Raw genomic sequence first — 26,034 nt, forward strand, 5'->3', positions numbered from 1 at the left:
GATCTTGAAGACAAAATAAATATTGTAATCAATAATGGGTGTTATCTTGCGTCATTACTTTGCCCGTAATAGATAATACGTTCGAATTGAGAATTCTCAGATCATTTCCCCCGCCCACTACTTGGAAAGCATGTATATGATTTATCGTGTGTTTTTGACAATCTCTTGAATACAAGATTAAGCAATATATCATCGGTTACACTTCATAAATCAGTGATAAATGTGTTTCCTAGCATTTTTTATTTATTTATTTGTAACGCACGCTGAAACCTATTTGATGCTATCAAATTAATAGATTTTTTTTAAAGAGTGGCGCGAACATTATATAAATAAATTTGTAGGAGGAACTAATGATTTTTTTCTAATATACAGCAACATAAATTAGTGGGTAAAATTTTCACTACATTAATAATAAACAATCCACATAAAAAACTGACCAACGATCCTTCATGTTAAATGTCACCAAAGCGGCAACAGAACCATCTTTGAGAATATCGTATATTCAAGTTGTTTACCGCGTCTATTTTATCCTAATGATTGTTATCAGTTAGTCGTACTAGAAAATCTGTTGGAAATTCACTTTCCTCGAATCACTAATCTATCATGAAGTGAATTCGAAATCCGACTTTTTTCACTTTTTTTGTAAAGGATAAGTTAATATTTTGTAGATGATATATTTGAAGAATCTCGTTAAACATCTTTTGTTTCTGGAAAAATATGAAACACGTGCGATATCGTTACACAATCTTGACAATGTGTGCCGGCCGGTCACGTGAATTCTTTTTTTACATGAGGTTTCACGTCAGTTTCTTGCGACTATTTCAGCCAATTACGCACTTCTTCATTCCATTGTGAATACCCATTGATAAGTCTATTCCTTTCGAGTTTATGAATTGCAGGCTCTTTGAGGACTATTATATACGCATTTTCCTGTTGTGTGTGCGTGTCCCCCCCCCCCCGTAAAATAATTGCTTCCAAATTATTCTCTATCTATGACATTATTATAGATTCCCGCATTCCAACAAATTACATGTAATTTTTTCGACATTACGAAATGTCTAGATTTGAATAAAAAAAAGGTAAAGTGGCAAAAGATTGAATCGATCGGCCATGTTGCCTTAAGGGTTAAATATACTGTACGTAACTCATTAATTTAATATGTTCATCTATTAATATGATTGATTTTATTCAAAATTTATTGATTGCGGCTTCTGAAATGCATGCTTCCAGTGATTAGACTTTCTTAGATATGCTTGATTCCGTACAGAAATGTGATCTGGTCGAACTTCTTTCTTCTTTCGGGAGATCCTTGGAAATGTTCAAATTCCTAGGTAATTCCCGGTTGCATTTTAGGTGCGGGGTTCTGGGAGAGAGAAACCTTAGTAAGTGGTTTCTGCATCGAAAAAAATTTAAGAGCAATAAAATAATTCAAAATTTTGCTTTGAGAGACATTCTGTGAGTGCGATATTTGTCTTTTTTTATTTTATCAAAACAATAAAGAAAAAAAACCTATAAGCCATGATAAGTATTTTACAGCAAACACATCGTTTTATGACAATTGGTTGATCGTATGTTAGTTTGTCCAGGACTTTTCGTCCACCTTGTATTAGAATAACAAAAACACATCGTTGAAGCTATAGAATTTCTCGAATAGGCCTACTCAAGAAAGAATAGGGGTCGGAAATAGTAAATATGGAGAGAAACGTTTTTGAATATTTATTGCACTGCACGGTATCTATACATTGCATAATAACAGCAAATGTTCATTGTGTGTTTTTGAAATGTTCCAAGATTGCAGTCACGTAATCGGGCCAAACTAACGTCTTCGCCAACGTTTTTCTGGCATCTTCTTCCTTCGGCAACGTACCGCCGTATTCTTTCGGTATTATACAGCGTGGTAGGTGCGAAAATATTTCACTCGGATCATCGTGGATGAAAATCTTTAAAGAAAGGAAAGAAAACAAAATATTTTAATTATTTTTTTTCCAGTCATTAACGAATGCAGTATTTACTTGTCAAATGCATGTTTTCGATTTTTTTGTAGTTAACCCTCTAGGGTCAAAGTGCTGTATAGTAAGTATGTATGCTTCATCATTTTGATGTTGCGCTTGACGTCTTGGATCAGTGGGCGTGGTCTTGGAGTCACTGTGTGACGTCACGGCCCCACTACATTTTTCTCGCAGAGACGAGATCTCTTCAATAGTAGCTTTTGTAAGTCGGATTATTTTGAATTTGAGTTGCTTATTTTGTTGTTTTTAAGTGAATGATCTCTCATTCATGGTCTTGTTTTAATGTCACTGCATGCACGGATAATGTTTATAATATTTTTTTGTGATTCTTCTGTAAGTCAGTGACAGACGTGTGGTTGTGCGATCGCAATGTGCAAGCCCAATTTTCGGATAAATTTATCTTGAATAAATTCTTTATCCGTATGTGCAGCGATTCTCAACCTGGGGGGGGGGGGCAGTTTTTACTGCAGTTTTTTTTGTCTCGATCAGCTAACACGCAGAACGCAGATTATAACATACATATTCACGCTAGATTCGATAGCGATAGGGAACGGGGGGGGGGGGGGATACAGAGCTCCCTGTTGGGAGGGATGATTTTTCTAATTGTTGTGAATGGGTTGGCATACATCCCATATTGTTCAGTATTTTCGTGACTTTCTCAGAGGAAAGATTGTTTTATTTTCGTTTAAAATAAGTTGATAAAAGTAATTTTCAGCAAATTATTTGAATGTAATATTCCATATGAAAGTTCCAAAAATTTCATGGGGGGTGAGGGTTGCCCCCCTGTACTGCACTTGTGGGGGGGGGCGCGATGAAAATTATGATTGAAAATTGGGTCGCAAATACTAAAAGATTGAGAAACGCTACCTTGGTGAATATTTTACGAAACATTTTGTCCCATCTCCCCCTTCTGCAAAATTTCTTTTCTCTCATCCCCCCCCCCAACTCAAGCGAACCCATATAATCCTATGTTATACCCGTAGCGTCTATCGTCCCCATGGACCATTCTATCACACCCCCACAAAGGCCGATATTTCCCACTTTGGGAAACACTGCCTTCGTGGAAGAACAGTTGATAGCCTCGAAAAAGCGTTTTAAAATGTATTTTTCCATCGTGAGTGCGAGACATTTAATCACCAAAAAGGTGTTATTAAAGAGCTGAAAGACGGAATCACAGACACGAAGAAGTTCCCTGAAATACGCCCACAAGATATCCACATTTATTCTAGGATAAGGACGTTTACCAGAATTAAAAGTTTGGATAGGAATAAAAAGTGCATTCGAAAATAGATTTTTGATAAAATCCCTTTTATAAAACTTGAAAAATCCAGCCAATAAAGTTCGTAAGTTACATTGGAGAAAATGCAACCGAAAATCTTACGAGTTGGATTTTCTAAATTTTATAAATAATAATTTTCTAATACAAAATAACTTTCAAAAACTTTTATAATGTAATCTTGACCCCAAGACCCCACACCGGGGCAGCATACGTCAGAATAGAACGAATAATAGCTTTAAAAAGAATTACTTTATTCCTCACCGTTAGTCGGGCCTGTATAAAGTGTTTCTGGATAACATCCCAACTGTTTGTCAGGCGTTATTTCTTACGTACGTCACCGCAGAAGAAAATTAGAGCGACATCTAATTTACATCCTAGATATTTGACTTGAACTTTTCTTGTTAACACCGTGTTTCCGATGTATATGAGGGTCGTTGAAAACTTGTACCGTCTAGTGAGGAGAATATACTGACATTGTTGATGATTTTTTGATGATTTCAGACGCATAGCCATCTATGGGCGATTCACTACCTAGTGAGTTGTGCCGGAAGTGCAAGTGTGTGTACATAACAGTCTGAGTGCGTATCTAGTGCTGTGTCTGATTTTTCAGTGCTCGGTCCGCCTCGGCGCCTCGGTTACCCATGCAAAGCGCCAGGGGGACAGGATGCCTCAGTATCGGGCGATCCCGTGAATCCACCCCGCAGCGAGAGGGGAGCCGTAGCAACACGTACAGCAGAAAGCCTCCGCGCGAAGCTCGTGACGTCACCTAAGTCGACGTATGCGAAATCTTTACCTTTTTTTCAAGTATTTCCAATGACTATAGGTGAAATGGACGACTTCGGTGACGTCATGAGTTTTGCGCGCAGGCTTTCTGCTATAGAAGGTGTTGGTCGTAGGCAGTCCTGCGTCCCATTCGATTGCCGAGGAGCTCACCAATCTTAGCCGAACAACGAACCTTCGTGCAGATAACCATAGCTACCATTTCCAATTGATCAGCGATTTTTCAGTGTTGACATCTGCATTTTAGGAGTGAAGTGAGTGAAGTGTAATGATTGAATTATATTTGTACCGTTCGTAGGTCTGTTGTTCCCTGTGGCGAGACATTTTATTTACGGGGGGGGGGGGATCAGCTCACATTCGCATCTTAAAATTTGGAACCCACAGAAAACCAACTTCAGGCAACTATTACAGTGGTGACGGTGTGTTCGAACCAAGGGAAATTGATCCGAGAAAAATATTTTTAGTGGAGTTATCTCAAATCAGCAGATTCAAAACATCTTATTTTTAATGTTCAAAAGTTGAACGAAGCAAGCCAATAAATAAAAATATACTAACGAAAATAATAGAAAAACTAATTTGGAAAAAAAAACATTCAGTGAAATGGGCAGTGCAGCGATTTGTGCAAAAAAAAACCTACTGTGTAATTCACAAGGTAGCAAAGCGGTCGCACTCCCTCTCTCTCAAGAACTGCTGGGACTCCACTAATGTGTGAGTGAAGGTATGATGAAGACAATTCACAACACGATTCTGTCAGGGCAGTTCACAATTTCATAACGGTGCTGGGTGATTTTGTACAGCATGTTGCAAGGGAACCCATAATATGCTCAATAATATTCATGTCTGGGGATTTAGGTATCCAGCCTACAGAGAATGCTGAAGTGAGAAGAGTGTTCCTGGAGCCATTCGGGAGCGACTCCCCGACGTGCGGGGTGTCGCATTGTCCTCTTGGAATTGCCTAAGCCCGTGGGAATGCATGCAGAGCATGAATTAGTGTAAGTGATCGGAAAGGATGTTTACCTACTGGTCACCATTCAGAAGAACGACAATGGCTTCTATAGTGTTAAGACGTCTTTTGACGGAGCTCCGGAATTACATCATATCCCGGCGTAACCATTTGTAAGCTGACGGATCCTGGTGTGCCGTGAGTTGGGGAACATCGAAAGGACTCTTTAGAACTTCGAAGCAAGCGTCTACGGCGTCGAGATGAAAAGTTATCTTCACTTACATCGCGCCGAGTGAATTGCGGATCGGTCGGCCATTATCTACAGCGTTAGCCCTCCCATATGACTTCAAATTCATCAAATGTCGGCTGATTGAATAATTTTTGTGTACTTTATGTGTGACATAAATGTTCGGTTCAAATTTATCATCGAAAATCGTTTTTAATTAAAATTTGATCGATTTCAAAGTAAATTCTATGAAATCCGCCATCTTAATACAAGCCCATAGATTTATCATTATTGTAGAGGCTGTATTATTCTTCTTTGGCTCCGTAACATGTGTAACAAGGCCAATCTTATTATTTGTAATATAAAGGAGTTCTTATTCTTGAATTCTATTTTCGGCTGGCCTCGAGAGCAGATTACTTTAAGATGCACTACTGTTCCTTCAAAGGCCGAGAATAATTATTATAAGTAAAGTTGCCTAGAATAAGGTATAATAAATAAAATTAACACAAACAACAGCAAGGATAATACAAAGTCACATTACAGAACAAAATCTTTGATCAACATGAAATTTGAACAATTGCGACACCACTTGGCCATGAATAACACGTCATCGGACGACCATATCGATGTCACCAGTATCCGCAACTCGCAACTTTTGAATGCTTTGGACTTATCCGGTGGACCTGGGACACCTTCCTACGCAACACGAAGCTGCCAATGTTCAATGAAGACTGCTACTTCCCTCTACGGATTAGTTCCCAAGAGGAACTTCCTGAAATCAACAGTTCGTGCTTCAGATGTCGTGACTCCGGCTTTGCATCCCCAGACCCAAAAGAACATTGTGCCAACTTCTGTGGTAAAAGCGATCTTAGGTGACCACGAAACGAATGAAACTCTCGATGCTGATGACTTCTATACGTATGATGCTGCGTGGAACATCTGGACACTTTTAACTGATCCCCGAAGAGATTCGTTGGGCAGATCCCATCACCGCCTGCCTGTCAGTGATCATGAAAGTCTACAATGCCTGCTAAAAGGCACCATAGATGCAATTAAATCGACTTGGAATCTCGTTCGAGACACCCGAAAACTCTCCTCGGGAAAGGTGCGGCGCAAGGTGTCATTAAATGATCAACACAGTGTTCGTCGTCTATTAGTCGACCTGGTCATGGAGATAGTTGGGCAGTCAGAAACTCAACCCTCGCCTACGAAGAATTCTAACGTCAAAAGTAAATCAAACAAAGTGACCTTCCCTGGATTACGGAGCAAAATGACCCAAAAAGTTAGCGATCGTGTAATGGGCCAAACTAGCACACAACGTTCTCCAATCGTATCAAGTACGAATGAACTTCGGTCGGATGGTGTTCTAACGGTCGCTTCGTGTTACGAAAGTAAGCAGTCAGTAGTCAAGAGAGTGAATCAGCGAGAACATAACATATTTATTAGTAGAGACACTCAAACTGATCATCTGTCAGTGTGTCGGAGTGAAACTGGTCCATTTATTGACAAAGAAACTCAGACGATCTTGGATCATGCTCCGGACGTGAACTCACCAGATCGGGAAGATTGTCTCACCGACGAGCGGCAACAGAACTTTCAATTTGTAGTAGCTTCCCAAAGTGATACAGAATATAATGGTACGGGACCAGACGCCCCACGAGAGAGGAACGCCTGTGTTAGCCCAACGACGACAGTATCCTCTCAACTGCCAACCTCGATATTTTACGTTGAGGATAGCTGGAACAACGAAACCACTTTACCTTGGGAACCTCCCAAACCTCAGAGACAACGTAAAGTCAAAATTGACAGGTCTAGGCAAACGAACAGTCCTTCGATAGAAATTGAAAAGGTGGACGCCTGGCCACAACTGCATTCGAATAAGCAACTGAAGAATAGCACTGCGCTTCCAGCTGAAAAAGTGTTGTCACCTTCCACCCTCGGATTAAAGAGAACGTGGGCAGAAGTTGTAAAAATTGGGGACAGTGGCCAAAAGTGGTCCAAATATCAAATATTATCGGGCAGGCGGCTTGCACCCGAAAGGACTAAGGGCGTGGACATCTCCTCGCTACACTTGTCAAACCCAGTGGAATCAGATGTACAAGCCGAGGTAATTTCATCGCATGACGTTAACGAAAAGACACAATCCAACCCACTCTCCTGGGCTGAACGATGTGAAGACTATGACCGAACTATGAAAGGGACTGATACCGTAACAACAACACATAGCCGTAAGCAACTGAGAGAAGAACTTCAGGGCAGTAAAAATAGTCGGCATGGCAAAAACACTTACGCAACAGAAACCCCCCAGGCTCGTCACCAACGAATGAGCTACCTAACCAACACTACCAGCGGTGTGGCGAAATTAGACTCTTTCAAGGTATATAGACGTAGTCAGGTACAACACGCAGAAGAGCAGTTGGCTCAGCCGTCAAGTAGGAAGGCCACAAACCCTCCCAATTTTGATGCTGAAAGAAATGTCAGGAGGTCTGATTATGATCCTCATGGGCGTGACTGTTATCCACCACACCGACGGAAACACATTACGTCTGACCATTATACTTCCGACTATAGGGACAGTACACTGGGTACAGCGAGAGAACACTTTCGACAAGACCAACGACGAAGAAAATACCATCTCTCACAAGGAGTAGTACGTGAGGAAAGGCGGGTATATGTTGACACACGTGAACTCGGACGCCATCGCCATCGAAAGTGGCAAAATATACGAGGCGTATCGACGAGACGAATGCAGATGACCGGGCATACTCAACCGATCAACACTCATATGAACAGAACGGGCAGATGTGTTGACTGTGTGCTCATGAACATGGCGCAAGACCTCCGCTTTAACACGGACCACAGGTCGAGGAGCAGAGAATGTCCCAGTTTTCTCCTCACAATAGGTCTGCAGTCGACTCGCCAGTTATTTAATCAGCGACGCAGAGATTGGTAAGGCGTGATGGTCGAAGAGAAAGGTGTAACAGTAAGTTACTAACTATGGGCCTGAATCTAGGCAGTGAATTAACACGAAACTGATGACGTCACATTCGGCAAAAAACAACCAAGTAAGACACGGACTTCGTCTCCTCCAATTAAATGCAGACAAAGCTAAGATCTGTATCGAACATATGGAGGCTTTTGTTAGAGCACAGTCAGTAGATGTGGTTCTACTTCAAGAACCATGGCAAAATAGAGGTATTTTACGTGGTATTCCACAATCATGGCAGTCGTGGACGGCGCAACTATGCAAAAGTGCTATATTAGTCCCATCGACTCATATTAGACCGGCCACGTACAAGATCGGCCGCCACCTGGTAGCTGTTCAGATAAGTCTGCAGGGACGTGAACTTATAATTGCTAGTGTATACATTTCTCCGTACGAAGAAATAGACGAAGCCATAGAGGAGATGGATGATCTTTGCGAGTCAGCACCAGGTATCGACATTATCTTCTGTGCGGACGCAAATTGTCATTCTTCGTGGTGGGGCTATCGAGAGACGGATCCAAGAGGGCGCGCGATGCAGGAATTTCTCACCAGCAGGAACTTGTTTCTGTTTAATTCTAGACGGACAAGACCTACCTACGAATTTTATGACGCAAAAGGATGGCCAGATCTTACTTTTACAACGTCAGAAAATATTTACAGGCGTTCCGATTGGTCAGTAGGTACGGAAGATTCGTATAGTGCGCACAAATATATCCATCTACAACTCAATATTACGCCTAGATATCAAAAACCTACGAAGTATAGAACTACCACAAGACGATTAGCAAAGATCAGGCCTGCTACAGAGCAGATCTTCAAGGACCTCCAAGAACAACTTCATATGGTTTTGGACGAGGATCAGGTTAATGCATGCTTTGACGCCTCAATGCAGCGGCTGAAAGAACGATGTATCCAGGTGTTGGGCTATGCACAACCGCGTCTTACCGCTTCTTTGAAATGGTGGACTGATGAGTTAGCAGCTTCACGCAGGCAACTTCGTAAACTAGAGCGTCGTTTCATTAAGGCCAAGGGTGATGATAGAGTACAGGCGAGGATGGAGTTTAGAAAATTCAGAGCAGGGCATATTAAGGCCGTAAACAAGGCAAAAACGACTAGTTGGATTGCCTTTTGCACAGAGGAAAGCCGCCCATTTGGACAAGCATACAAATCTATGTTCAAAACGAAGCGTCTACCACCACAGGTAATGATGTCCAACGGTCCACATACTGGTGCCACGATGCTGGAAGCGGCCCAAGCACAATTGGAGGAGATTTTTCCGAACCTCCCGGATACTATAAATTTGACTCCATACACGCCATCTATGATTATGACGGACCCACCATTCACTTATACGGAGATCAATCAAATAGTCAGAAGACTGAACAATAAACGAGCTCCGGGTATTGATAACATAAATATTCCTCTTTTGAAAACCCTAGTCGCAGCCCATGGTCATGTTATCTCAGATATCTTCAATAGTTTAGTCAAGTTGTCGGTGTTCCCAAAGTGTTTCAAACGTGGTAAGGTCTTGCTTTTCCTGAAGAAAGATAGGGATCCAGGGGTGCTGCAGTCGTATCGCCCCATCTGTTTACTCTCTACAATGGGTAAAGTCCTAGAAAAATTGGTGGTGCAACGGATCACCTACTATCTAGAGAAGGCAGACTGGCTTAGCCCAAGACAGTTCGGATTTCGTACAGGTGGCTCGGCAGAAAAAGCAATAGCATCACTGATGGAAGAGATCACGACTAGACATCGACGAGGTCAAGTAACGGCCATAGTTTCCATAGACATTCGCGGTGCTTTTGATTCGGTCCGCCATGAGATAATAATCAATACTGTACGAAAATTACCAATTCCTTACAATCTCATTTGTATAGTGGAGAACATGCTAAAAGATCGAACGGTTGTGATGCCAACTGATGGAGGAGACGCGGAAAAGCATCAGGCCATGGGCTGTCCTCAAGGCTCATGCAGCGGTCCGCTACTATGGTCTATCGTGCTTGACTCACTGCTGAAAAAGAATTGGGGACCGGATGTCTATGTCCAAGCTTTCGCCGATGATCTGGTGTTTGTGATCTCGGCGAGAACTCCCAACGACATTGGCAGCACTGCGGATGCCGCGTTTGACGAACTGTCAAAATGGCTAGAAGATAATCGTCTCAGCATGGAGGGGACTAAAACTAAATTACTATGGCCACACCCCAAGAAAAAACGTCCCTGCATAAGAATCAATGGTGTTCGACTGAAAATATCTAAATGCATGAAATATCTTGGAGTGCATATTGACCATCAGTTCAAATTCACGACGCATGTGGCGAAACAAATTGATAAGGTTCAAGATACCATGCAAAAATTGAGACGCATAGCAGGCCCAAAGTGGGGTATACGCCAAAAATTTAGGAACATTTTGTACAGATCGGTTGTACAACGGCAGATTTCATATGCAAGCGCCATCTGGTATAAAAACCCGACACAGAGACTCCGTAAATTACTCGATGTTGCCCAACGTCCGTTCTTATTGTATGTAACTGGTTCATACAGAACTACAGCCAATGATGTTCTGTATACTGCTACGGGAAACCCTCCGCTCAGCCTATATGTTGAATATGACGCTCGTCGATCTACAATCCTGCATTTGGGTAAGGAGGTTTGGATGGACGGAATTCTTATAACACCTGATGCCTACGAAGGGAATAATAAGAGTTGGCTTCATCATCCCAGTGTGGACTTGTTCCAGAATCAAGTTCCGCTGCCTGGTACGGAACAATGCTCATCGGATGAAGCTATTAGTATATTCACGGACGGCTCAAAAACAGAGACATCCACGGCCTGTGCATACGTAGTTATGAATGCAGAAGGATCTGTTGAAGAGGCTTGGAGTCGACGGTTGCGACAAGGGAACAGTATCTTTCAGGCGGAGGTTCTGGCCATACTAGCTGCAGTAGAATGGGCGATTAAGCAAAATCAGCAGACGACAATATATACTGACAGCGCGTCTAGTATTAATGCGATTCGTGATCAGCGCACTCCACATGAAAATACTCGGCGAATACGCAAGCATTTATACGACCATCCGTCTATCAGTATCAAATGGGTCAAAGGCCATGCAGGAATAGCGGGGAATGAAATTGCGGACAGAATGGCCAAAGATGCTCTTAATCTCCCAACGGAAGAACAACTCTTGCTACCACGCAGTCACATCAAACACGTGCTAAAAAGTGACCTGTTACAAAAGTGGCAACAGCTATGGGACAAGAATGCACATAAAGATGCCTATAAGATACAGAAACACGTCCGTTGGAATAGTTCCATTTGGTCTAGAGAGAAAGTGATCATGATAACAGAGCACGGCCCATTACCGACGTATCTAGAACGTTTCAAGAAGTCGGACAACGCCATGTGTGCTTGTGGTGAGATTGGATCTTTATGGCATTACCTGACATCTTGCCCATATACAAAAAAATTTCATTTTGGTGCTATTCCCGTAAACGGTCGACTGTGTTTCAAAAAAAGAGTTTTGAAGAGCCCTATGGGCCTTGCTCGGGTGCGGTGGATTATATTGTTCCTCGATAGCAACTTACATCGCATACATACTAAGAAGACTGGAAGTGCGCGTCTGAGCGGTGGGAGCGATGACGAGTTCAAACCGGCAAGAGCCCCAGCGATTGATCTTAAGAGGAAATATGATCTTCGACCACGTCGGCGTCAATAAAAGTAACCGATAAATGGAAAACAGAAGCAAGTTCACCTGCAAGGAGACGAATCGAGTCATCCATGGCAAGGACGAATTAAGTGTTATTTACTCGGCTATATAGTGAATTGTGCTGATCTCAGTTCACCCGGTGACGATTCCGGTAACGACTGGCGGCTTAGACGATGATGATCTGCGACTAATTCACAGTGATTCGAAATTTTATATACCAAGATTATCGGCAATCATTCGATCAATTGACGATTCCTGGATTCTTATGGGATGGACGGCTATACACCAGCATCTTATAATCCCGTTTATAATTTTGATTGCCCATTGGCGTTGATTGTTTAGATTTTATTTATTTGTTACATGACTTCAGAAGTTGGCGATCAATTTTTATGTAAATTATTTTATTTTGCTGCCTTCGTCTGAGGTGGTCATGTTACATTGTTTCTAATAAAACTTTCCGGATACACCCATCCTTCGGGAACGCTTCGATATCTCTCTGAGATGGGAAGCGGGGTGTATCCGGTCTTCAAAGGTCAAAGGTCACCATTCAGAGTCATCTGTACCCTTATCAGGGAGTCCCACATCATGCGAACTACATACGTTCCGTACCACGAAAAAGCCTCTACCAGCCTGAATAGTCTCTTTTTTCATGCTGGGTTCATGGTTTTATGGGGTACAGGTCTCACCCGTACATGTTGATCAGCCCCATACGTTACTCGTCAGACCAACAAAACTCGCGACATGTTTGCAGTCGTCAACAGTCCAATGGCGGTGGTGGCGACCCTAGGCGATGGTTCATAATTTTGTGTACTCGAGTGGGGCTCTGGAAGCCCATATCAAGGAGGGGCCGTTGTACAGTGCACATGCTGAAAGGATTTCATTTGACATTATATTTCCATTATACTTTAGCATCATGCATAAGTTAAAAAAAAAAAAACACGTTTTCGACAAAATAGGAGCAAAAATCTTTCTCCAACTTCAATTTTGATCTTTCAAAATGAATAAGGAATTGGTTTTACAACTTACCCTCTTTTTAATCTTCTCGGAGAGAATCGACTTAACCACTGTCATGATGATTTTTGTGATCATAGATGGGTTTATAACGTGTGCCGCTTTTGCTCTTAAGGGAATACATTCCTGTTTAGAAAGAATCAAAAATACGCTTATATATTGCAACCGCATTAACAATTCAATATAATGTTAATTTGTATTTTATTAATTTACTCATAATAATCATTTCTGTTTACTTTCATTTTAGGAAGGAAAACTAAAAGCGACATCTGGACGTTGGTTGGCGCGATGTAGACAGACCTTCGCGGCGGATATCATTGTTTCTTGTGTATCCATGTGTGTGTGTGTGTTGATGTGCATCCATTTATGTATATAATTAAATCACGAGAGACAACTCATAATGTTGCACTAACACATCGTGATACAATTTATTATATCTTTGTCTTTACTGCCTTTGCTTTGCCTACTAAATGCTCTCATTCTTAATAACTGAATGTTTTGTCTGTCCATGTACTGTACATAGTACACCAAGCGTCGCATCGTTGGTAAACATGATAAATCGTACCGTATGATATACTGTACACGATAATTGATACATGTATTGTAACATTATATCGGTTTACGATCTTAAAATCTGTTATCCTTATATCGGTGTCCAACTGTATTCATCACATATACTGGACTCATTCGGAATTTCTCTTTTTTATATTCAGCAAATTCGCCAATTGCAATTCATAATCACAGATAAAGGCGATAAATTTCAAGTATTCATCAAATTTTCCAACGACGCTTTTGTATTATGCATAATCTCTGGTAAAAGATATAATTTTTTTAATATTTATCAAATTTACGAACAACGCTCAAGTATTATGCATAGTAACCGGTTATTATAGATTATAACCGATTCATCATATTTATGGTACATATATAATTTACGGTACATATATATTAACTGTACATACATATTTACATATATAAATATAAGAGAATCCCAAAGAAAAAGTAGATAAAACAAACGAAAAACTCACTAATAGGAATTGGTACCAAAATAAAATGTTGAATGGCGTTATGTAACGGATGTATTTTAATGTATTGCATTTGAAGTCAGCAATGATCTTGCCACCATTGATTTGCGACATCGGCTCACTCACTGCATTGAGAGCTAGTAACGCACCACAGTGTATCAATTCTTGTGTCGTGACCTTCGAGGTATTCCAAGCGCCTGTTAGAAAAAATTATTTTTCGGAAGATGAGTTGTCGTTATCAGTACCAACGAGATGCTATGCTCACAAGGAAAGGGTCCAAAGGCGTCATCCTCTAAACATTACGAACAAATTTAAGTACATTTTTTCATCTCGCCCAGAAACACATAAAGACAAAATATTGGCGACAGAATGGAAAAGCCACAAAAAATAATTAAAAATTATAACAGTTGGCTACTCATCACCTCTCACACTTCTTGGTGATATCTATAAAAAACCTTTTTCCCCCTTCCCTCTGGTTTCCCACCCTAGAAACTAGTCATTTCTCTTTTGTCCCCTCTTTTATACCAACACCTTCTATAGCAGAAAGCCTTCGCGCTTAGCTTTGACGTCACTGAAGTGTATTCACCTGTATCTATTGGATATAGCAGTCCAACGTATGAGAAATCTTTACCTTTTTTTGCAATATGCCCAATCACTATAGGTGAAATGGACGACTTCAGTGACGTCACCACCTCTTTCCGCTGTAGAAGGTGTTGGCTATATCCAATCATGTATTGTTTGAATGACGTCACTCTCAGAGACTGGACTCAGAAACTGGGTTGCGGGATTTTAAAATTCATTCTTGGCCTCTATTGGCGTTCAAAGTATTAATATTTACTCCTTTTCTGAGTAGTCCATAATAATTCTGCCGAATATTCCCTCATTTTTGTGCACATTTAAATGAGTAGAATCAGTAGCTTTTTCGAAACATTTTGAGGATGACACCTTTGGACCCTTTCCTTGTGAGTATTATAGTGACGGATGATTTTCCGAAATATTATAACTTAAGGTTAAATCGCATTTGCAGGTTAATAAAAACCTGCAAATGCGATGGAAACAAATGTCACACTTTCATATCCATTTTACGTACAGTTCTTAAAGGGAGATGGAAACATGAATTTAGAGAATTTCCGTTGTCGTTATAGCAAATTTGTTCTGATTTTCATTCATAAATAACTCACTATAAGCGGATATTTTTGTATCTTTGACATTAGCTCTTTGACAATCCCTTTTGCATGATTATCATTAGCTCTTTAACAGAAACTTGCGAATTACTCGTGCCATGGAGGACGCGACTTAGGTTCCCTTATTTCATGCTTGGTAGAGACGTGACGCTCTGATAAAGAGACTTAGCAACCTACCATAAATTTAGCCGAACGAGACTTATTCTGAATAATATATCCCAGTGCGGGGGAACAGCACTAAGGAAAACAAAGTCGTGTCTTTCGTGGTGTATATGTGTAGCGCGCTTGTCCGATTAAGGGAGGACGGGACCACCATTTCTTGGTGGATTGTAGACTCTTCTTCCCGAAATCATATCGACATAATATTCAGAAAACTTTTCCTTCTTTGATGCATTGGGTGAAAGTGAACCATTTTACTCCAAAAGCAACTCTATTTCCTTCATTCTATGTGAGATATGTGTCCATATTGTTCAATTTATGAAGCACCTAACAAGTCCAACAACCTTAATTCATCTCGGCCATAAGCGAGAATCGAATTTTTCAAAAACCTAGAACTTCAGTTAGTGGAAGTGTTTGTCCTTTTCATTTGCATATACCGTCCAGCGGGCGGTAGAAGTTACGAGTGTAACACAGGATCCAGAAAAACGTTTCTGGAGAAGGGGGCGATGGGACAAAAAAAGTTGGGAAACTATGGCATAAAAGGTTAAGAAAACACATGATACGTCTTGTTATCGATTTTCAAGTCGAAGTTAGAGTAAGACTACTTGTTAACTTACCAATTCGAAGCACAAAGATGGCGTGACCTTCACTGTCTCTTCGAGGTAAAAGTCCGATGACGCAGAATTTTAGTACTTCGTCAATAACTTCGGGATTGATAGGTTCAAAATACTGTCTATTTTTCTTGATGAAAGCAACCATATTTTTCATGGCGGCGAAAGCCTTGCGGACGTCGAACTTCCGACTTCGCAAATACATCAAAATAACTTGTTCCGTGAACCATTCCTCTTTCATACTTTCTTCCTCTAAATCGAACATAAAACTATAATTAATCCAAATTCGATGGAAGGAGATTTGTGCAACACACAGTATTCATTTGGTATCAGCAATGAAATCCATTTTGTTTTCGTTTCTTTAACAATTCAGTTACGGCCAAGATAAAAAGATATCTCTGGATTAAAACTACAAGTAAGGGCAAGAACCACTGACTGACTGACGTAGATAGATACATTTCCTCAGAGTGTAAAGAAGGGCAAGAACTATTCTAAATATGTCATAGTGGCCTGTGGGCCGTGAAGGCCTATGAAGAAAGGGAAGAGTATATTGTTTGTGTAAAGAATTATGTTGTGCATGTTTGTGTTAGTGCTTGATTTGAAAAAGTCCAATCGGTCATGGTCTGTCTGTCTACTCTAACACACTCAATGCCGCCACAACATACACAGTGCCACCACAAAACATCACAAGGGAGAAGGTACATTCGATCATAACATCTGTTGTGGGTGAAAAAGAGGAAAAACATCACATGGGTGTCGTGACGAGAAAAAAAAAAAACACCCCCTTCAATTTCTGTCATCAAAATTCAAAAAGCATACACGAAAGTTCTGTTCAAGTATTCAGTGCAGTGCCTTCAGAAAAAATGTTCCCATACAATCAAAAATTCTACGATGTCCTAAAAATGTCCATGTAGAAAGTCCAACTCTCACTTTTTTTTTCTCTCACAGTTCCATCAATAAGGTGATTAAATGCTGTTAAGAAAAACAAAATAAATGCGACTAAATATGGATAAATGCAGATAAAGTTCTATCAGGACACAAAATACAATTGTGTACAATTGCTGGCTCCTTAATTTTACAAATTACAGAGATGAAAAGTATATGCTCACTTATGTGCAATATTTCCCTTTCCTGAGAAATGACTTATGTTGCCTTAAAGTAGTTCCCAGTCCAAGTGCATTATCTGTCTAGAACTCCTATATTTCCTTAGGATCCCTATGTCGTAATTCACTATTTCTTTGAGGTGTACAAAATCAGAATTTAGCATTCTGTCGAATTGTTCTGTATTTAATTGTTTAATGTATGTAAATATATGCGGAATGTTCAAATCATTTCTTATATTAACTCCTCTTACATACCAGGGTGCACCTACAAATCACCTCAGGATCTTGTTTTGAGTAACTTAAAACGTTTTTTTATGTTTGTTTTGAAAGCCTTGGCCCACGCTGGGGACGCATATAGTATTGTTGGTCTTAAAATTGATTTGTAGAGGATTACTTTATTTTAGATCACGTGAGTTCATCCTGGGGGAAAGTAATTCGGTTTAACATTCCCAAAACTCTGTCAGTTTTGTTCCCGACAGGATCAATGTGATTAGTGAATGATAAGTTTTTGTTCAATATGCAACCAAGGTATTTGATTTGTCTTTCTGGCCTTAAAATTTGATTACCTATATGTAGACGTCTATCTGGCAATTTACGTCTCCTTGTAAACCATATGAATTTACACTTTTCAAAATTTAGCTGAATAGCTGATTCTTCACACCAATCCTCGATTTCATCAATTGTGTCTTGTTTGTCATCAATTAAAGGCTTGATTAGCATCTCTACTACTGCAAAGTACAGCACAATCATCAGCGAAAAGGGATATTATTCCATTTTGAGGCCCCGGAATATTATTAATATATATCAAGAACAGCTGGGGCCCCAACACGCTTCCCTGTGGCACAGATGCTCTTATAGATTTTGTTGATGAAAAAGAGTAATTTATTTTAACCTGAAAAGTTCTTCCGAGTAAATATCTGTAAAAGAAAATAATCATGTGAGGTGGAAAGTTCATGTCAATTAATTTTTCAAGTAGGGTTGCATAATCACACTTGTCGAGTGCCTTTGATATGTCCAAGAAGGCCGCCGCAATAAAATCAAAATAGTTGAAGGCATTAGTTATAAATTCAGTGACTCTTAATAGCTCAGTCACATATGAATGCTCAGCTCTAATTATATTGTTCTCAAGCATATATTTAGACAGTCTGATGCAATAATTCTTTCAAACAGTTTACTGCAGTTGCTCAAAAGACTGATAGGTCTGAAGTTTTGAGCAACCAGAGGATATGTTCCTGTTTTATGTATTGTTTTAATTATAGAGTGTTTCCAAGATGATGGGAAAAAATTATAGGAGATTGCACAATTAAATATATTTGTCAAATGAGTAATAATGTTTTCTGGCAAACATTTGAGTGCTTTATTACTGATTCCATCACCTCCACGGGCCTCCTCCAAAGTAATCTCCTGAACTACATCTCCCTTAACCTTATAAATAATAAATAATTTAATTTTAATTAAATAATAAATTTAAAATAAATAATAAATAATTATTTCTTCTATAAGCCCTCTTAACCCCCCCCCCCACTTTTTTACACACCATAAATATGCCTCTGTATCCAAGTCACTCTTTTGCCCCTTCACATCCTTTCCCACCCTTTAGGTCACGCTTTTTGTTCTGTTACGTAGGCTACATACTTTCTCATCGTTTTGGTCACTCACATACTTGCACACTGTTTTAGTCACACACATGCTTGCACACGCTTTAGATCAGGTGTTACCAACGTAAGACTTCTTGTGGAAGGCCTGATGGTAATGAGGCTGTTGTACGGAACTAAAACAATTTTTCGAATATTTATCCAAAAAAATTGTCTCCCTACTGCCGTCTGTCTCATAGCCCAGGGCAGAATGAAAGAGGCTTAAGCATCAACTATTAATTTACATATTTATTGTCATAAATTATTGTGCCAAATCTCCATGCCCGGATGGGAATCGTGCGTTAAGATGGTCCTTGGTGTCTTGCAAAGTATACTCGTGAATTCTGCTATTCAAGAATCCTCACTTTCAAGGATATCAGTAGTGGGTAAAAAGTTCCCCAAAAAGCAACCTTTTTACATGATAATTTCCTGATCAATCGAGGAACGAGATTCATGAACCTCTGCTTCCAGAATTGGAAGTGAAAAATGTAATGTTTTTGTTTCCCCAAGTTGCTTTTAAGTTTTCATTGTTGCTTAGTCTTCAGAGTGCTCTTTCTCTTTCTCTCTGTGTGTGTGTATTTATCTCGTTTTTTAAGGGTTCCGTGGTGTTTGACCATGCGAAACACAAAAAAAGTTCCACATAGCACCAATAGGTAACCCAAGCTCCAGAAAAATACCAACCAACACTACCAACAGAACCCTCTTCTGTTGGTAGTGGTCTAGCGTACTCGTCCGGAGTGTGTGAGAGGACTGGGGTTGCTCACACGGAGGCATGTAAAATTTTCCTTTCAAAAATTCATCTTTGCAATGTATCCAGTATTGCGCACTTTTTATCAATAGGAAGGATCCTCTTTGTATCAATACAGAGGGAGATAGATCATTTCTCTTTCACTGTTTTTCTGTGATAAACACCTTAAACACACAGATGAATCGGCGTTGTTACTTTACTGGAGGGGGATCATCAACGCATGGCCTGTGAGTGACATGTGGCCCCCGAAGCTTTTTACTGTGGCCTACCGTCGTAAAGTCTTACACAGTTACAGAATTTAGAGGAAACGCTGGAAAAACCACAATGGAAAATATATTCCAAAATTGGTAAAAAAAGTAATTTTGAAATTATACTTTCAGAGGAACATTCAGAACTAATGAGAGAAATAATTTCATCATTATGAAAGAAATTATTTTAAAATTAATGGGAAACATGATTTCATAATTATTTATGAAATTAATTAAAAAAACAATTTCACAAATTTGTGGTAAAAAGTATTTCGGAAATCATGAAAATTCCTAATTTATGAAAAATATTTCCTGAATTATTGAAAGAAATATTATTTCTAGAATGGCTGAAGACCCCCTACACATTACTAAGTCGGATAAAAATGGCTGTATAATTTTATGACTGAATGTGTATACTTCATTAACTTATGCGTGACAAAGATCACATAGAGACGAATTCACGCTGTTTCAATGTACCAATCAGACCTGCTCTTGTGGTTCTAATCTCATGCCTATTCGGTTAAGTTGAATGAGAAAAATTAATCAATACTCACTTCTGATAAGTTTTTTCAAATCTTCAGTACAGGTCTGCCTGGTTTCTGGTGTCTCATTTAACTCTAATTCGGCTTTATCCAGAAATTTCTGCGGTAGATGATCCATTTGAAAATTGTAATACATTTCATCAACGGCACTAGTCTTCTTCATCTTGTGGATAATGGTTCTCAAATACCTGAAGAAAAGAAAAAAGATTACGATTTCATCAATGAAAAAATACATAATCTTCGAAAAATATTGAATTAGCTGCAGTTTTTTTCCCAATAGTTTTGTACACACCTTCCAAACTGATACAATGAATGTCAGGGAAGGTGTACATATAGTTATGCCTCGACATGAGAATTTTTCAGCAAAAGATTTTTTTTTGCCTCGGTTAACGAACGTTTTCGTTGATAACATAAAATAGCGGCGTCGTGAACTGAATTTTCATGCCAGTCATCGCGTACCTCAGAATTACTGTCACTTTTGCCCAATTCAGCTAAGTTGATACCTTTAACAAGGTATACCTTAAAAACTATGCTCTAATATAAATACATTAAAAATACTATTTAATCATTGACTTATATTTCAATTTTTTTTAAACATGTTCTTGATTGAGTGTGCTACTCTACACTAGTATAAAATTTTACATATCTTGGATACTTGATGTTTTGCAAATAAAAAAAAAATGTATACTTGCGCGTATGTTACATTAATATACCATGACATCAATGTAATGGAATAAAACTTGATTCAAAATAACGGAAACAGTACAGTTCATGAAATTAAGCTGATCTAAAAAGATTGAGATTTCATTGACTCAATCCTATTTAAAATTAAATTTAGAATTCGAATTTTAAAAATTTGAAATTATTATTTTTAATTTAAAATTAGAATTTTAAGATTTAATTTCGAATAATATTGTGTAAATGAAATCTCAACCTTTTGCTTCATTCCATGGATTGATTTTTATTTGATTACATTGATGTCATTTTATCATGCGCACAAGCAGTTTTTAATGAATTTTTTTGAAAATTTGCAAAAAAATGAATTATCGGAGATACCTAAAACTTTATATAAGCATAGGATAGCACATACAATAAAAAATTTGAAATGAATCAATGGTTAAATAATATTTTATATTAGAGCATATTATTTCCCCATGTTAAAGGAGGATCTCCCCTTTACTCATGATCACCTCGGAATCTTTTTCCAGATGTACCTACACTCTGACACCTCTTTCTGAACTTATTTGAACAATTTCACGTAAAATAAAAGATTCAGCTGGCAGAGAATGCATTGGAAAAAAAAAAGGGGGGGGGGGAGCCTATGCTTTCAGAGTACGAGTTTTTTCAGTGCAAGACTGTGTCTCAAGCTGAACAGTCTGGACATTTTAAGAGCTTATCTTTTTTAATTGCATGTATTCATCTGCATGTATTAAACAAAGAAATGAGCTGACTAAATAACAAATGGATGGGGACACCTACGAACTCGACTGGGTTTCGTTGAGCCAGACTAAAGCTGGTGTTGGTTGCATATATACTGCAAAATAAAAAGCGTCTTCGATTCTCCTGTAGATTCTCATTTATAAAATTTTGAAGTAGTTCATCTTAGCCTCTTTAGTCAGTTTTTTGTGTTTTTTCACAGCATTAATTGGTATGCTTATCTTTAAATTTTGGGCAGAAGCTGGAAGGATTCGAACGATTTACTGTAGAAACCTATGTGAAAATCACGTTTCGGCTAACGAAGATTTCGGCTGAAAAACGTTAGTCAAGGTACATTAAAAATTACCTATTGAAATCTTCCTAAAGATAAGTTGAAATAACTTTTTTATATCAAACTTTGGCACTATCTTCCATGGATATATATTTCTAACTGATTTCTGCAGAATATTTAATAATCTCTCTACACAGGGCCGTCTCAATGAATTCACTCTCCTACCCCTGAAATGTGGACACACCAAACAGAAATTAACCAATTAACGAAACATTCAGATTAAAAGAAATACTTTTAGAACCGACGAGAATTCGAAAATTCGGAATTAGTGAAAGAGACGATTTCAGAATTTCTGGAAGAAATAATTTCAGAGAACTTTCTGAAAGAAGTAATTTCAGAATTGGGTAGAATAATTTATTTGAAAGATTGTGAGAAAGGAGCAATTTCAGAATTTCTGAAAGAAATTATCTCAGAATTTTCGAGAAAATCAATTCGGAATGTTAAAAAAAAATTTAATTGATCAATGAAAGAAATAATTAGGCAAGGAATAATAAAGTAAAGAAATAAAAAAATTATGAAAGGAATAACAAATATGAAAAATAAAATAAAATCGATAAACTGGGATCAAATTCCGTTAGCCCAACGTTTAATCAACAACAGTCTCAACAATTCTATGCCGCAATATATTTTTATTTGCGTGGTTAAATAAAAATAAAGCCCCTTTCCTCAAAATATACTATAAACATTTATTTAAGACTAGAAGTTTTTTTCTTTTTTTGGAGAAAGAATGGAGAACGAATTCAAAGGATAAAAAATTTTCTCCATTAAAGAAGTGATATATATATATATATATATATATACATACATGCACATATATATATATAGACCATTGTATAGAAGTTAGCGTGTCTGAAAAATAAAATAAAATTCAACATTTTCTTCCAAAATGACGTTTTAAACGTAGTCTTGAACCAAAAATATTGTGCAGAAATACAGTAGAACTTTGATAACTCGAACTTTTACGAACTCCCTCGAGAGAGCTGGTTTGTAGCTAATTTAATGTTAAAATTTATTGCTTGATTCGAACATTTTTCGATATTTTTTGGAGAATTCAAAGATGAAGGAAACAAATCCTGATTTTTTTTGTATGAGTAAATTCAGTTTGGAAAATTGTGGGGTTACGGTAAATGTGATACATGCTGTTATTATGCACACTTACCAACTTACCAAGAATTTTAATAAATAAAATGTTTTATAAATGTTTCACACGAATTTATCCAAAGTGATTTATCACTTTTACAGGCGATTGTGCATAATAAGTTCGACTGTGCATTGTACTTACCGGTTATGAGAAGATATATCCGCGCATGTGATGGTTCAAGTCGCTCCTAATCAACGCCACCAATGTTCAAAGCAAAGGACGAAAAAAGATGGTTTCACGAAGTTTACTCATGTATTTATAACGGAAAAAACCAAATCTCTTCAATCAATAATGAGTGAGGAGATCATATTCTCAAATAAATGACACGAAAATTATCAGGCGAATTATTGCAAAACGACGCAATACACGCGTCTGAATACCTCATCGAATCAAGTGACATTATTAATTTACGTTTCAGACATATATGTAACGTAAATCAATCATATCATCAAAAGTGAGTGAAAGAAAAATGGAGGGAGAGGATGTCGCTGACACGCTAAAAACACGTAAATAAAGCAGTTAAATCTGAATTATCTCTTTAAAAAGTAATTTTCCGAGGCAAATCGAAAAAAAAAACAAAAAAACAGCTATTTGAATTTGTATTTCCAAAAGGAGCATTTATGAAGTTCATGCGAAATCCGGAAAAAATATCACCCGGAAAGGAAACTAAATTCAAGTTAATAATATGGTACCACATGAAATTGAGCTGTAAGATTAGTTCTTTCTTTTTTGCTGCAACGACTTTTTCATTGTTTTCAAAGAATGATTTGATTGTGACTTTTTGTGATTCGAATTTTAATGATGCGAATTACTTGATGATCTTGCGCTGTCTAAAAATTGAGGTAGAAGTCCAGCGAAAATGACGTCAATACTTAATCTTGCAAGAAAAGCAGAATAGCGGGGATGCATTAGGATTCACGGAGTCGTTGAGGGCACGTTCTAATGAAGCGGGCACACGGATTCTGGGCACGTATTTTTCATTTTTTTATAAGCCGTGGTGTACATTTTGAGAAAATTGTGGTTACGTAAGTCCAGATTTACGCACATCGTCCGGGATCATTTAAAAAGTTGTGTAAGATAATATTCATTCATATCTTGCCTTCAGAATGGATTATTTCGAAATCGGACAGTAATTTTCCTTTGTATATTATGGTTTTTTATGCGTCAATACAGCGTCTCTCAAACGTTTGTCATCCGCGGCTACCAGAACAATTTAGTAAATATATTTTCACTGATTGAAAAAAAAAACCACATCAAAGCATTAATAGACACCGAAATCAATATCTCCTGCTCGTTGCGCCGTCTTTTGGAGCCACGACGCACACTTTGTGAAGCACTGATTGGACACTGAAGCTGCGTAAATAAAGAATAGAAGCGTTGTTCGTCGGTTTTTGCTGTTCTTTCCAAATATTTTTCCCACTTTTTCAATTCAAATATCTCAACGAATATTGAACTTAGAAACGTGGATTATTTTTTGTTGGCCTCAGAAGAGAGAAAAAAGGGCAAAAACATTCCATTTTTTTTTTAAAACTGGGTATCCGTATAGAAAGTTTATCTATTGAAATAACCGTACACAGCCCCTTGCAATATGAGGGTACAATGCAATATCTGAGTACTACACGTTATTTGGATACTTTTTCTAATTGGCAGTATGTCTCTATTGAACCTCTCCGCTAATTGTTCGAAGTACAGATGAGTGGACACCAAGCGAAGATAATTTGGAAAGAAAAGTCACATTCCTCTGTGGGAATCGAACCATCAACCTCGAATTTTCCGGGAGCGTGTTCTACCATTAAACTGCTGAGGATAGACATTTTCTTTCCTAAGAACACTGTGTTCCTTTGGGCTGAACGGGATTGCACAATAGACAGTCTCCTAACTCAGTAGCAGCTCGTAACGAAATTACCCTCCAAATGACAACAAATGATCAACGGTATCAATGGTATGCCTCTATGATAAACGGTTCACCAGTAAAATGGGGCGTAGGGACTTTCCTCAATATCATGCATATCGATTACGATCAAAGATACAGTAAAACCTCTTTTGACGGTCACCTAAGAGATGCTGTAACCCCTATTTTACGGCCAAACAAAAATCTAGCAAAAGGCCTATTTAGAGAATGTATTTCGAACCCCACCCCCTCCCGTTTAACGGTCACCCTCAGATGCGGTCATGGACGCCATTTTCATTATTCGTCCGATTGGACTAAAATCTCTAAGCGGACATCAATAGTTGTAATTTCGGTTCAAATTATGCCCACTAGATGACAGCACAAATCCCGGTATCCAGTCCACTTTACAGCTACTTTTGAATGAGATTTTGGCTTAAAGTTTTTATTAATGTATGGGAGCTCTGCTGTCAGTTTAAGATGTAAAATCACGTGTAACTGGTTGTGCTCGTATATTTCACACCCGATTCCACGCTGTTTATTATAACCAGCTCTAGCAACCGTCGCTCTCTATCACTAAGAGAAAAAACTGATGCCATCAAATACGGTGATTTATCACGGCATCGTCGGAAGATTGTTTCCATAGATGATGATGTGAGAATAGACCATCATACCACACCGAGAGAAATATCCGACCGATTATGAAATTACCAATATCAGAATCATCTGAAGCTGAAGAGAATAAATGCAAGAAAGGGAGTGTGAGATGCAAGAAAGCAGTTTCAAAAACTATTTGGTTTTTCAAGTATTGGATGGAATGATTATGTTTATGAAGTATTGTGCTGCTGGACGGATTAAATACATTTTCCTGTAAACACAATGACGGAAAGGTATTGGGTTTAGTCTAGCAGCTTAAAGTACATTTTGAAGCAGTTGCAATACTCAGCAAAACCCCTCAAACATCAATTGATTAGTTTCCCAAAAGATAAATATTAAAGGTAAATTCAGTACGCAATTTTTTTAAATAACGTCGTGATTCTCACGCA

General features: G+C 38.5%; 1 protein-coding gene across 1 annotated transcript; it reads right to left on the reverse strand.

Annotated features, from left to right (window-relative positions):
* Nucleotides 1–1,701: 1,701 nt before the first annotated feature.
* On the reverse strand, nucleotides 1,702–23,498 carry LOC149076506 (retinaldehyde-binding protein 1-like). The gene is made up of 6 exons (XM_089244078.1): nucleotides 23,242–23,498; nucleotides 20,204–20,379; nucleotides 15,923–16,168; nucleotides 13,966–14,159; nucleotides 12,953–13,063; nucleotides 1,702–1,940 (listed from the first exon to the last, which is right to left on the reverse strand). Exons 2-6 carry the CDS (start codon nucleotides 20,352–20,354, stop codon nucleotides 1,764–1,766), a joined length of 879 nt encoding a protein of 292 aa, XP_089100204.1. The 5' UTR covers nucleotides 20,355–20,379; nucleotides 23,242–23,498; the 3' UTR covers nucleotides 1,702–1,763.
* Between the last annotated feature and the right edge of the window lie 2,536 nt (nucleotides 23,499–26,034).

The sequence above is a fragment of the Pholcus phalangioides genome, unplaced genomic scaffold (genome assembly GCF_987345545.1).
Source record: "Pholcus phalangioides strain wild (caught in Gottingen) unplaced genomic scaffold, Ppha-v1.0 ptg000015l_1, whole genome shotgun sequence".
NCBI lineage: Eukaryota > Metazoa > Arthropoda > Arachnida > Araneae > Pholcidae > Pholcus > Pholcus phalangioides.